This window comes from Nomascus leucogenys, chromosome 9 (assembly GCF_006542625.1).
Source record: "Nomascus leucogenys isolate Asia chromosome 9, Asia_NLE_v1, whole genome shotgun sequence".
Classification (NCBI taxonomy): domain Eukaryota; kingdom Metazoa; phylum Chordata; class Mammalia; order Primates; family Hylobatidae; genus Nomascus; species Nomascus leucogenys.
In genome coordinates, this window is record NC_044389.1 from 93,420,832 (window position 1) to 93,435,258 (window position 14,427).

Consider the following 14,427-nt stretch of genomic DNA (forward strand, 5'->3'; position numbering starts at 1 on the left):
TTTTCTTTTGAAAAACAGAGCTTTGCTTTTGTTGCCCAGGCTGGAGTGCAATCGTGCAATCTTGGCTCACTGCAACCTACACCTCCCAGGTTCAAGTGATTCTCTTGCCTTAGCCTCCCAAGTAGCTGGGATTACAGGTGCCCGCCACCATACCTGGCTAATTTTTGTATTTTTAGTAGAGATGAGGTTTCACCATGTTGGCCAGGCTGGTCTCGAACTCGTGACCTGAAGTGATCTGCTTGCCTTGGCCTCCCTAAGTGTTGGGATTACAGGCTTGAGCCATTGTGCCCAGCCTTCCTCTTCTATTTTCTGAAAGGGAATGTCTAACACTGGTATTAATTCTTGAAATGTTTGGCAGAATTCTCCAGTGAGATCATGTGAGCCTGAATATTTCTTTCTTTGGAGTATTAAAATAACAAACTAAATTGGATTTATAGTTATAGAGCTATTTAAATATCTATTTCATGTTTCATTTATCTGTTTCATGAGTGAATTGTGATAGTTTGTGTTTTTTGAGCAATTGGTCTTTTTCATCTAAGTTGTCAAATACATGTATCTAGAGTTGTTCCTAATATTTGCTTTTTATCCTTTTGATGTCTACATGCCCTGTAGTGATTTCTCCTTTTTAATATAGGTAGCTTTTGTCTTCTGTTTCCTTTGTCAGATTTGCCAGATGTTGATCTTTTCAAAGGATCAGTTCTTTGTTTAATTGATTTTCTTTATGGTTTTTGTTTTCAATTTCATTGATTTCTGCTCTTATTTTTATTACTTCTTTCCTTCTGCTTGCTTTTGGATTGTTTTGGTCTTCTTTTTATAGTTTCTTGACATGGAAGTTTAGATTATTAATTTGAGGCTTTTTTTCTTTTTTAATGTCAGCACTTAAGGCTATACATTTCCCTCTCAGCACTGCTTTGGCTATGTCTCACATCTTTTGATTTTTTTTTTTTTTTTTCAGAGTCTCACTCTGTGGCCCAGGCTGAAGTGCAGTGGTGTGATCTCGGCTCACTGCAACCTCTGCCCCCCGGGTTCAAGCAATTTTCTCACCTCAGCCTCCTGAGTAGCTGAGATTACAGCACCTGCTACCATGCCCAGCTAATTTTTTTGTTTTTAGTAGAGATAAGGTTTAACTATGTTGGCCCAGGCTGGTCTTGAACTCCTGACCTCAAGTGATCCACCCACCTTGGCCTTCCAAAGAGCTCGAATTACAGGTGTGAGCCACCGCACTTGGCCACATATTTTGATATGTTTTTATTTGACTCAGTTCAGTATTTTTTTTCTTGAGATTTCCTCTTTGATCCATTGATTATTTAAAAGCATATTGCTTAGTTTCCAAATGTTCAGAGACCTTTTTGTTATATTTCTATTAAACATTAGTAGTTTGATTCCCTTTTCATTAGGAAGCATACTCTGTATGAGTTAAATTCCTTTAAGTTTGTTCAGGTCTGTTTTATGGCCCAAGATATGATCCATCTTGGCACATATTCCATGGACATTTGAAAAGAATGTGTATTCTGCTGTGGTGAATTGGAGTGTTCTATAAATGTCAGTTACATCCAGTTGGTTGACGGCATTGTTGAGTTGTATATCATTGCTTATTTATATATTTAGTTATGCTATTAATTATTGAGAGGGGATATTGGACTTTTTGACTGTAATTATAAATTTGTCTTCAGTTCTGTCAGTTTTTGTTTCACATGTTTTGCAGCTCTGTTGTTTGGTGCACACACATTTAGGATTGCTATGCCATCTTGGTGGATCTTTTTATCATTATATAATGTCTGTCTTCATTCCTGGTCATTTGTTTTTGCCTTATAGTCTACTTTACCTTACCTGATACTAATATAACTACTACTGCTTTCTTTTGATTAATGTTTGTATGGTATATCTTTCCAATCCTTTTACTTTCGAACTACCCATATTGTTATATTTGAAATGAGTTCATTATAGATAGCATATATATGTGTATATGTAAAAAAGATGAAAAACCATGTGTGTATATGTTTGTGTGTGTGTATTAAATAGTTTGTATATTTAAACTGTTTACATTTAATATAGTGATTGATGTGTTAGGGCTTAAGTCTGCCATTTTATTTTTATTTTCTATTATTTCTCTCTCATTATCATTTCTCTTTTTTCTCTATTACAGATAGCATTTCTCTGTTATAAATAGCATATATATGTAAAAAAGATGAAAGACCGTGTGTGTGTGTTAAATAGACAATTTGTGTATTTAAACCATTTACATTTAATATAGTGATTGATATGTTAGGGCTTAAGTCTGCTATTGTATTTTTTATTTTCTATTTTTTCTCTCTCATTATCATTTCTCTGTTTTCTTCTTTCTGCCTTCCTGTGGCTCAACATTTTTTAGAATGCCACTTGAATTTATTTATAGTGTTGTTTTTTAAAATATATTTCTTTTTATCACTTTTTAGTGGGTATAATAAGTATAATGTTATATATACATAACATGACAGTCTACTGGTGTCAGATTTTTGCTATTTCAAGTGACATATGAAAACCTTACCGCCCCTTAAATCCCTTTACCTTCTTTATTTATAGTATCATTGTCTTGAGTATTTTCTGTATAACACTGAAGGTTATAATTTTGATTTAGTGGTCAGACATAATTAGAAAACTCAAGAGCAGGAGGAAAGTCTATTGTGTTTACTCATATTTTTACTCTTTTGTCCTTTCTTCTTTCCTTGTTGTCCAATATATTTTCTTTTATGATTCATTTTCTGTTTATAGAGCTTCCTTCAGCCATTATTGCAGGATAGGTCCACTGGTGACGAATTATTTTAGTTTTCCTTCATCTCAGGATGTTTTGGTTTCCCCTTCATGCCGGTAAGATACTGTCACAGGATACTGACTTCAGGTATAACAGTTATTTTCTTTCAGCATTTGAAAAATGCTGTGCCACTTCCTTCTGGCCTCTGTGGTTTGGGGCGAGAAATACACTGTCATTTGAATTGTATTTCTACTACAGATAAGGTCTTGTTTCTCTGTTGCTGCTTTTAAGTTGCTGTTCAGAGTCCCAAAACTTCCCAGGGCTGTGTTCTTTTTTTGTTCTTTTTTTTTTGGTCTACTTTGTTTTTCAGATTGGGCAATTTATGTTTTTCTATCCTCAAGTTCACTGGTTGTTTTCTCTGTTTGCTTCATTCTGCTGTTGAGCCCATCCAGTAAGTTTTTAACTTCAGTTAGTGTACACACCAATTCTGACATTTCCATTTGGTTCTTCTATATGTCTTCTATTTTTTTGCTGAAACTTTATTTGTTTTAAGAGTGTTCATTATTGCTTGTCATATCATTATTACATGGCTGCTTTAATAGCACAGTCAAGTAATTTTTTATTTATTTGTTTTTTTGAGATGGAGTCTCACTCTGTTGCCCAGGCTGGAATGCAATGGTACCGTCTTGGCTCACTGCAACCTCCACCTCCTGGGTTCAAGTGGTTCTCCTGCCTCAGCCTCCTGAGTAGCTGGGATTACAGGCATGCGCCACCACACCTGGCTAATTTTGTATTTTTAGTAGAGACAGGGTTTCATCATGTTGGCCAGGCTGGACTCGAACTCCTGACCTCAGGTGATCCGCCCACCTCGGCCTCCCAAAGGACTGGGATTACAGGTGTGAGCCACCACGCCCAGCCAGGTAATTTAAATATCTCTTTTTTCTTGTTGGCATCTGTTACCTTTTCTCATTCAAATTGAGGTATTCTTGGTTCTTGGTGTAACAACTGATTTTTTATTTAAATTTGGACATTTAGGGGTATTATGAAACTTTGGACCTTATTTAATTCTTCTGTTTTACCTGGTCTTCTCTGGCAATACTCTAGCCATGGAAGGGGTAGTGCTGCCTGTTACTGCTAGTTAGAATTGAAGTCCAGGTTTCCTATGTGGTCTGTTTGACAGATGAGGAACGGAGTGTTTGTGGATTCTCAGGTGGGTATGGATATTCCTGCTTGCCTCTAGGCCTCCACTGAAAACCGCTGCCTGGGAGGAGGAGCAGGAATACCTGCTTACTGCACCCCACTTGGCCTCCACTGACATTATGTGGGGATGGCTTTGCTACCATTGGGCAGTCGTGAAAGCCCTGATTCTTCACTAGGCTCCCTTTTTTTTTGGGGGGGTGGGGAGGGGATGGAGTCTCACTATTTCGTCCAGGCTGGAGTGCAGTGGCGCAATCTTGGCTCACTGCAACCTCTGCCTCGCAGGTTCAAGCGATTCTCCTGCCTCAGCCCCCCCAGTAGCTGGGATTACAGGCACACAGCACCACACCCAGCTAATTTTCATATTTTTAGTAGAGACAGGGTTTCACCATGTTGGCCAGGCTGGTCTTGAACTCCTGACCTCAGGTCATCCACCCCCCTCAGCCTCCCAAAGTGCTTAGATTACAGGTGTGAGCCACCACACCAGCCCACTAGACTTCCTCTGTAACCACACTGACTGGTAGAGGAAGAGACACCTATTACTTCTGAGTGGTTATGGAGGTTCAGGCTACCCATATCATCTCCACTGACTTTATTAGCAGGAGAAGGATCCACCTTATCTTTTAGCCTTCTCTCTCATATCACCCTGGTGGGGAGGTTGGGTGCCTCATTACAGGCTGGCAATGGCAGAAGCCTAAGTTTCCCATTAGTCTTTGCTCTCATGCTGGGTGGTGGGATGGGGGTGACACTACTTTCTGTCTTGTTTGCCTGAATTAGAGTGGTTATTGTCTAAAAGCTTTATCTTTTAGACAAAAGATAAATGCCTATGCTGTCTCTTTTTTGATCCTTTAGCTAGAGAGAGCAGGCTTTTGTTTTTGTTTTGCCTGTATGTGTGTGTCTGTGCCTGTTAGTGTTTCTGGGTTGCTAGTTTCTGCAGCACCAAGTCTGAGATATATAAGAAACACAAAGAAAACTCATAGAACTGACCACTCTGGGTATTCTTGAGTCCTACAGTACCTAGCTGGTCAGCCTTCTCTCTAACTTTCAAATTCTTCTTGTGTTTGTTTTATTTATAATGGTTAATATAAGATACGAGTAAACAAATAACTTGTTTACTCTTTTATCTTTTTTATAATTCTTAGTGAGAGGAATGTGGAAAAGTTCTCCATTTTTTCTGAAATGGAAGTTTTATGTTAATTTCTCATATGGTTGGGATCTGTGCTCCCACCCAAATCTCATGTTGAAATATAATCACCAGTATTGGAGGTGGGGTCTGGTGGGAGGTGATTGGATCATGGGGGCAGTGTCTCATGAATGGTTTAGCAAATCCCCTTTGTTCTCTTCTTGAGACAGTGAGTTCTCATGAGATCTGCTTGTTTAAAAGCGTGTAGCACCTCCTCCCTCTCTCTTGTTTCTGCCCCTGCCATGTAAGACACCTGTTCTCCCTTTGCCTTCTGCCGTGATTGAAAGCTTCCTGAGGCCTCCCCAGAGGCAGAAGCATTCACACTTCCTGTACAACCTGCAGAGCTGTGAGCCACTTAAACCTCTTTTCTTTATAAGTTACCCAGTCTCAGTTATTTATAGCAATGTGAGAATGAACTAATACATTTTGAAAAAAGATTTTTTTAAAGCTTATTTATTTATGTATTTTTTAAACTTTTAGGTTCAGGGGAACATGTGAACCCAAAAGTTTAAAAAAATACATAAGCTTTAAAAAAGCTTACATAGGTAAACTCATGTCACAGGGACTTGTACAGATTATTTCATCACCCACATATTAAGTCCAGTGCCCAATAGTTATCATTTCTACTCCTCTCCCTCCTCCCACCCTCCAACCTCAAGTAGACCCCAGTGTCTTTTGTTTCCTTCTTTGTGCTCATAAGTTCTCATAATTTAGCTCTCACTTGTAAGTGAAAACGTATGGTATTTGGTTTTCTATTCTTGCTTTAGTTTGCTAAGGATAACAGCCTCCAGCTCCATCCATGTTCCTGGAAAAGACATGATCTCACTCTTTTTTATGGCTGCATAGTATTCCATGGTGTATATGTACCACATTGTATGGCTGCATAGTATCCCATGGTGTATATGTACCATATTTTCTTTATCAAATTGGTCATTGATGGGCATTCAGGTTGATTCCATGTCTTTGCTGTTGTGAATAGTGCTGCATTGAACATTTGTGTGCACGTGCCTTTATGGTAGAATGATTTACACTCCTCTGAGTATATACTCGGTAATGGTATTGCTAGGTTAAATAGTAGTTCTGCTTTTAGTTCTTTGAGGAATCACCATACTGTCTTCCATAATGGTTGAACTGATTTTCACTCCCACCAACAGTGTAGAGGTGTTCCCTTTTCTCCACAATCTTGGCATCATCTGTTATTTTTTGACCTTTTAGTAATAGTCATTCTGACTGGGTAGAGATGGTATCTCATTGTGGTTTTGATTTGCATTTCTCTAATTATCAGTGATATGGAGCTTTTTTCATATGCTTGTTGGCTGCGTGGATGTCTTCTTTTGAAAAGTGTCTGTTTATGTCATTTGCCCACTTTTTAATGGGGTTGTTTGTTTTTCTCTTATACATTTATTGAAGTTCCTTATAGATCCTGGATATTAGACCTTTGTCATATGCAGAGTTTTCAAAAATTTTCTCCTATTCTGTAGGTTGTCTGTTTACTCTGTTGATAGTTTCTTTATGCTGTGCAGAAGCTCTTAAGTTTAAGTTTAAATCTCAGTTGTCAATTTTTGCTTTTGTTTCAATTGCTTTTGGTGTCTTTGTAATGAAATCTTTGCCCATTCCTACATCCAGGATGCTATTGCCTATGTTGTCTTCCACAGTTTTTATAGTTTTGGGTTTTATGTTTAAATCTTTACTCCATCTTTAGTTGATTTTTGTGTATGGTGTAAAGAAGGAGTCCAGCTTCAATCTTCTGCATATGGCTAGCCATTTATCCCAGCACCACTTAATGAATAGGGAGTCCTTTCCTTATTGCTTGTTTTTATCAGCTTTGTCGAAGGTCAGATGGTTATAGATGTGCAGCCTTATTTCTGGGCTCTGTTCTGCTCCGTTGGTCTATGTGCCTGTTTTTGTACCAGTACCATGCTGTTTTGGTTATGTAGCCCTGTAGTATAGTTTGAAGTAAGGTAGCGTGATGCCTCCAGTTTTGTTCTTTTTGCTTAGGATTGCCTTGGCTATTCAGGCTCTTTTTCATTTCGTATGAATTTTAAAATAGTTTTGTCTAGTTCTGTGAAGAATGTCATTGTTAATTTGATAGGAATAGCATTGAATCTGTAAATTACTTTGAGCAATATGACCATTTAAATGATACTGATTCTTCCTATCCATGAGCATGGGATGTTTTTCCACTTGTTTGTGTCTTCTCTGATTTCTTTATTTGAGTTTTGTAATTCTCGTCATAGAGCTCTTTCACCTCCCTGGTTGGCTGTATTCCTAGGTATTTTGTTCTTTTTGTGGCAGTTGTGAATAGGATTGCCTTTCTGATTTGACCCTCGGCTTGGCTGTTGTTGGAGTATAGGAATCCTAGTGATTTTTGCACATTGATTTGTATCCTGAAACTTTGCTGAAGATGTTTATCAGCTAAAGGAGCTTTGGGCTGAAACTATGGGGTTTTCTAGATACAGAATCATGTCAGCTGCAAAGAGGGACAGTTTGGCTTCCTCTCTTTTTATTTGAATGCGCTTTATTTCTTTCTCTTGCCTAATTGCTTCAGCTAGGACTTCCAATACCGTGTTGAATAGAAGTGGTGAGAAAGGGCATCCTTGTCTTGTGCCAATTTTCAAAGGGAATACCTAGTTTATTGAGAGTTTTTTTAACATAAAGGGGTGTTGAATTTTATTGAAAGCTTTTTCTGTGTCTATTCAGGTAATCATGCAGTTTTTGTCTTTAGTTCTGTTTATGTGAAGACTTACATTTATTAATTTGCATATGTTGTACCAACCTTGCTATCTGGGGATGAAGAATACTTGATTGAGGTGGATTAGCTTTTTGATGTGCTGCTGGATTCAGTTTGCAAATATTTTGTAATTTTTGCATCACTGTTAATCAAGGATATTGGCCTGAAGTTTTTTTGTTGTTGTGGCTCTGCCAGGTTTTAGTATCAGGATGATGCTGGCCTCATAGAATGATTTTGGGAGGAGTCCTTCCTCCTCAGTTTTTTTGAATCGTTTCTGTAGGAATGATACCAGCTCTTTGTACATCTGGTAGAATTCAGCTGTGAATCCATCAGGTCCTTGGCTTTTTTTAGTTGGGAGCCTAATTTATTACTGATTCAATTTTGGAGCTCGTTATTGGTCTATTCAAGGAATCAATTTCCTTCTGGTTTAGTCTTAGGAGGGTGTATGTGTCCAGGAATTTATCCATCTCTTCTGGGTTTTCTAGTTTGTGTGCATAGAGGTTTCTGTAGTAGTTTCTATTGGTTATTTTTACTTCTGTGGGGTCAATGGTAATGATGATTCCCTTCATCATTTCTAGTTGTGTTTTTTTGGACTTTCTCTCTATTAGCCTAGCTAGTAGCTTACCTATCTTGTTAAATTAAAAAAAAAATCCGTTCCTGGATTTGTTTATCTTTTGAATGGGTTTTCTTGTCTCTGTCTCCTTCATTTCAGCTCTGATTTTGGTTATGTTTTGCCTCCTGCTATCTTTGCAGTTGAGTTGTTCTTGCTTGTCTGATTCTTTCCGTTGTGATGTTAGGTTGTTAATTTGAGATCTTTCTGACTTTTTGATGTGGGCATTTAGTGCTATGAATTTCCCTCGTAACACTGCCTTAGCTGTGTCGCACATATTCTGGTATGTTGTATCTTTGTTTTCATTAGTTTCAAAGAACTTGATTTCTGCCTTTATTTCATGATTTATCTAAAAGTCATTCAGGAGTATGTCATTTAATTTCTGTGTAATTGCATTCTTTTGAGCAAGTTTCTTAGTCTTCTGTTTTCATTGCACTGTGGTTTGAGAGTGTGTTTAGTATGGTTTTGGTTCTTTTGCATTTGCTGAGGATAGTTTAATGTTCAATTATGTGATCAATTTTAGAGTATGTGCCATGTGGCAAGGAGAAGAATGTATATTCTGTTGTTTGGGGGTAGAAAGTTCTGTAGAGATCTGTCAGATCCATTTGGTTCACTGTTGAGTTTGGGTCCTGAATATCTTTGTTAATTTTCTGCCTCAGTGATCTGTCTAATACTGTCAATGGAGTGTTGAAGTCTTCAACTATTAATGTGGGTGAGTCTGTGTCTCTTTTTAGATCTCTAAGAACTTGCTTTATGAATCTGGGTCCTCCTGTGTTGGGTGCATATATATTTAGGATAGTTAAGTCTTGTTGAATTGAACCCTTTACCATTATGTAATGTCCTTTTTTTGTCTTTTTTTAATCTTTAAATTAGGATTGCAACCCCTGCTTTTTTCTGTTTTCCATTTGCTTGGTAGTTTTCCCTTCATTTCTTTATTTTGAGGCTAAGGGTATCATTACTTGTGAGATGGGTCTCTTGAAGACAGCATGCCATTGAGTCTTGTTTTTTTATCCAGCTTGCCACTCTGTGACTTTTAAGTCGGGCATTTAGCACATTTACATTCAGGGGTTGTATTGATATGTGTGGATTTGATCCTGTCATTGTATTGTTAGCTGGTTATTATGTTGGCTTCTTTTTGTGGTTGATTTATAGTGACACTGGTCTGTGTATTTTTGTATTAGCTTATAGTAGTCTTTCATTTCTTTATTTAGTGCCCCTTTATAAATGCTTATTTAAAAAGACATCACTTGCAGTTGTGATGAAACACCCCAGAAATAAATACAATTGAATTTATTTGCTTTTTTAAAAAAATAACTGATTCTGTATATGTAGCCCAAATTACTTCTGCTATTGCTCTACTTCAATGGTGATTTCATACTTCTCATTGTAAAAGCATCATCAATAATTATTCAGTCATTTCTCCTAATAGCATTTACTATGTTAATAGTTTCATCTCTCTATGAAGAAATAGTAAATAGTCTTACACACACAAATACATACATACCCACATACAGTTATATTTGAGTACTTTTGTTTCTGGAAGAATTGCTGGGGAAGAGGCTGTATATTTTAATTTTAATGGATATGTTTAGACTGCTTTCCAAAAAGGCTGTAATAGAATAATACCTTTCCTCCACCAATTTAGAAGTAGCCTTTTCCCTGTCAACAGTACATCTGAATTAGATTTTAAATTAGTACCCATATGATTGGTATAAAATTATATCTTGGTATTACTTAATTTATATTTCTTTAACCTTTAGAGTATATGAGCCTCTTTTCTTACTTGTTGGCCATGTGGGCACTCAACTGTGGATTGCCCATTTATGACCTTTGCCTATATTTTTCTATTGGGTTGTTTTCCATTTATAAAATCTCTTTATAGCAATCTTCTGTTTATACTCTGAATTGGATACATCCTTTCCAAATCTATTATTTATCTCTTGATTTGTTTACTCTTTTATCTTTTTTGTAATAGCATCTGGGTTTTCATTCTTAATTAAGATGTCCCTTTCCTTTAAATAGTACAAGTAGTTTTTAAGATTTCTTTTTGCAAAACTTTTATTGTTTTGGCTTTTAAAGTTAACTGTCTTCTCTATCTGGAATTTATTTGTGTATACAGTGTAAGAGTGTGTCCAGTTTTCTTTTAAATGGATATTCAGTTGTGTAAGCATTACTTAATAAATTGTTTTCCCACTAAATTGAAATATAGACAATCCTAGACTTGTAATGATTTGACTTACAATTTTTTGACTTTATGATAGTGCAAAAACAATACTGTACTTTGAATTTTGAATCTTTTCCTGGACTGGCAATATGCGGTGGGATACTTCCTCATAATGCTGGGTAACAGCAGCAAACTGCAGCTTCCACTTAGCCATATGATCATGAGGATTAAAACTGATCCTCTACAGTGTACTGTGTCACTATGTTATTTTGCCCAACTATAAGCTAATGTAAATGTTCTGAGTACACTTAAGGTAGACTAGGCTAAGCCATGATGTTAGTTTTACTAAATGTATTTTCTAATTAAGGCTGTTTTCAATATATGATAGGTTTATCAGGATTTTAGTCCCTTAATAAGTCAACAAGCATTGGTATTTATGGATTGTCTATTCTCTTCTAGGAATTTGTCTATTCCTATGCCAGTATATATTGATTTTGTTACATTGGCAGTATAGTACATGCAAATGCACACATACACACATACACATGGGGTGGTGAAAATACTCTTATGAGGCTGTTTGAGTTTGACTATAGTAATTAAGAATGGAGTTGCTTCTCAATGTCAAGTCTCCAATTAAAACGGTGTGTGTGTGTGTGTCTCTGTGTGTGTGCGTGTGTGTGTGTGTGTGTGTTTTTGAGACAGAATCTCACTCTGTCACCCAGGCTGGAATGCAGTGGTGTGATCTCGGCTAACCCCAGCCTCCACCTCCTGGGCTCAAGTGATTCTCATGCCTCAGCTTCCCAAGTAGTTGGGATTACATGCATGTACCACCACACCCAGCTAATTTTTGCATTTTTAGTAGAAGAAGGGTTTTGCCATTTTGCCCAGGCTGGTCTCGAACTCCTGGCCTCCAGTGATGCACCTGCCTTGGCCTCCCAAAGTGCTGGGATTACAGCCATGAACCACTGCTCCTAGGCCTAAAATGGGATTTAATAAAGAGCCCAGTGGATTGCCATCTATTCGTAACTATTCTTGATGTTGCCAGATCATATTTCACCTTTGTAAAATATTGAAAAATAAATGTATACCATTTAGTGAGAGCCAGTTTTTTTTTTTATAGATGAGAAAGTTGATACTGTTCTAAGTGTTATTTGCCCAGTATTATTTAACTATTACATGGTAAAGTTAGGATTACAACATTAAATTGAAGCTCTTTTTATTGTGCCAAAATGAAATATTTTATGAAAAGTACTTTGAAAACAAAGGTATATGCAAATTGATATGATGGCTATCTCATGATCATCTCCACAATAGTAGCAACTCTGAGTTTTATTTAGAAACAATGCAATGGTTTATGTACAATAAAACTTACAGCCAATTATTTATAACAGAACAATTATACTTTGATGTTTTCTTTCAGAATATGGTCTATGAATAAAATGTTAGAAATTAATTTTATTCTTTAAAAATCTCAATAATTGGTTCTTTTAAACATTTTTTAGAACAGAAGAAAGTTAAAAAACCAAAACCTGAATTTCCTGTATACACACCTTTAGAAAGTACATATATTCAGTCTTATGATCATGGAACTTCCATAGAAGAAATTGAGGAACAAATGGATGATTGGTTGGAAAACAGGAACCGAACACAGAAAAAACAGGTAAATAAACTTTATAAAACTTGTTTTGAGTAGAACATGTGCAGAAAAGCACATAAAATACAGGGTTAGCTCACGATATAGTGCTTTGTTTTATTGCACTTCACAAATACTGTTTTTTTGTTTTGTTTTGTTTTGTTTGAGATGGAGTCTCGCTCTGTCACCCAGGCTGGAGTGCAGTGGCTCAATCTCAGCTCACTGCAAGCTCTGCCTCCCGGGTTCACGCCATTCTCCTGCCTCAGCTTCCCACGTGTCTGGGACTACAGGCGCCTGCCACCACGCCTGGCTAATTTTTTGTAGAGATGGGGTTTCACCGTGTTAGCCAGGATGGTTTTGATATTCTGACCTCATGATCTGCCCCCCTTGGCCTCCCAAAGTGCTGGGATTAAAGGTGTGAGCCACCGTGCCTGGCCGGGTTTTTTGTTGTTGTTGTTTTGTGTTGTGTTGTTTTGTTTTGTTTTGTTTTGTTTTGTTTACAAATTGAGGGTTTGTGGCAGCCCTAAATTGAGCAAGTTTACAGGTACCATTTTTCCAAAAGCATCTCCTTCCTTTGTGTCTCTGTATAACATTTTGGTAATTCTTGTGGTATTTCAAACTTTTCGTTATTATAACATCTGGTATGGTGATCTGTGATCAGTGACCTCTGACGTTACTGTTATAATTATTTGGGGTACCGTGAAGTGCACCCATATAAGACAGCAAACTTAATTGGTAAATATTATGTATATTCTGGCTGCTCCACTAATCATTCATCCTCTAGTCTCTTTCCATCTCCTCTGGTCTCTTTACTCCCTAAGGCACAGCAGTATTGAAATTAGGCCAATTAATAACCCTACCATGGCTTCCAAGTGTTCAAGTGAAAGGAAGAGTTGCATGTGTGTCACTTTACATAAAAATGATTAAGCTTATTTAGGAAGGCATGGTTGAAAGCCAAGATAGGCCAAAAGCTAGGCCTCTTGCACCAAACAGTTAGCTAAATTTTAAACGCAAAGGACACATTTTTGAAGGAAATTAAAAGAGCTATTCCAATGAATACATCAAAGATAAGCAAGCGAAACAACGTTATTGCTGATACGGAGAAAGTTTGAGTAGTCTGGATAGAAGATCAAATCAGCCACAACATTCTCTTGAGCCAAAGCTTAATCCAGAGCAATGCCCTCTTTCTCTTCATTCTAAGAAGGCCAAGAGAAGTGAGGAAGCTGCGGAAGAAAAGTTAGAAGCTAGCAGATGTTGGTTCATTAGGCTTAAGGAAAGCAGCTGTCTCCATAACATAAAAGTACAGTGTGCAGCAGCAAGTGCTGACGGAGAAGCTGCAGCAGGTTATCCAGAGGATCTAGCCAAGATCATTGATGAAGGTGGCTACACCAACCAGTAGATTTTCAATGTAAATGAAACAGCCTTCTGCTGGAAAAAGATGCCATCTAGGACTTTCATGGCTAGAGAGGGGAAGAAGTTGATGCCTGGCTTCAAAGCTTCAAAAGACAGGCTTACTTTCTTGTTAGGGAATAATGCAGCTGGTAACTTTAAGTTGAAGCCAGTGCTCATTTATCATTGTGAAAATCCTAGGGTACTTAAGAATTATGCTAAATCCATTCTATCTGTGCTCTATAAATGGAACAGTAAAGTCTGAATGACAGCACATCTGTTTATGGCATGGTTTACTGAAGCCCCATGTTGAGACCTACTTACTGCTCAGAAAAAAAATATTTTTTTCAAAATATTACTGCTGATTGACAGTGTACCTAGTCACCCAAGAGCTCTGAGGGAGATATGAAAGGAGATGAACGTTGTCTATATGCCCATACCACAACATCCATTCTGCAGCCCATGAATCAAGGAGCCCTTCCAACTTAAGTTTTATTATTTAAGGCATGTATTTTATAAGGCTGTAGTTGCCATAGAGAGTGATTCCTCTGATGGATCTGGGCAAAGTAAATTGAAAACTTTCTGGGAAGGATTTACTATTCTAGATGCGATTACAAACATTCATGATTGATGGGAAGAGGTCAAAATATTGACATTAACAGGAGATTAGAAGAAGTTTATTCTAATCCTCATGGATGACTTTGGGTTCAAGATTTCATTGGAGGAAATAACTGCAGATATAGTGGCAATAGCAAGAGAACTAGAAGTGGAGCCTGAAGATGTGACTGA

General features: G+C 37.3%; 1 protein-coding gene across 2 annotated transcripts in view; it reads left to right on the forward strand.

The window, feature by feature from the left end:
• DNAJC1 (DnaJ heat shock protein family (Hsp40) member C1) overlaps positions 1-14,427 on the forward strand; it is a 222,012-nt gene that overhangs the window by 115,773 nt on the left and 91,812 nt on the right. For both annotated transcript variants that reach the window (XM_030819216.1, XM_030819215.1), the window contains exon 8: positions 12,119-12,276. In XM_030819216.1, coding sequence (XP_030675076.1) covers positions 12,119-12,276 — 158 coding nt within the window. The remainder of the gene's footprint in view (positions 1-12,118; positions 12,277-14,427) is intronic.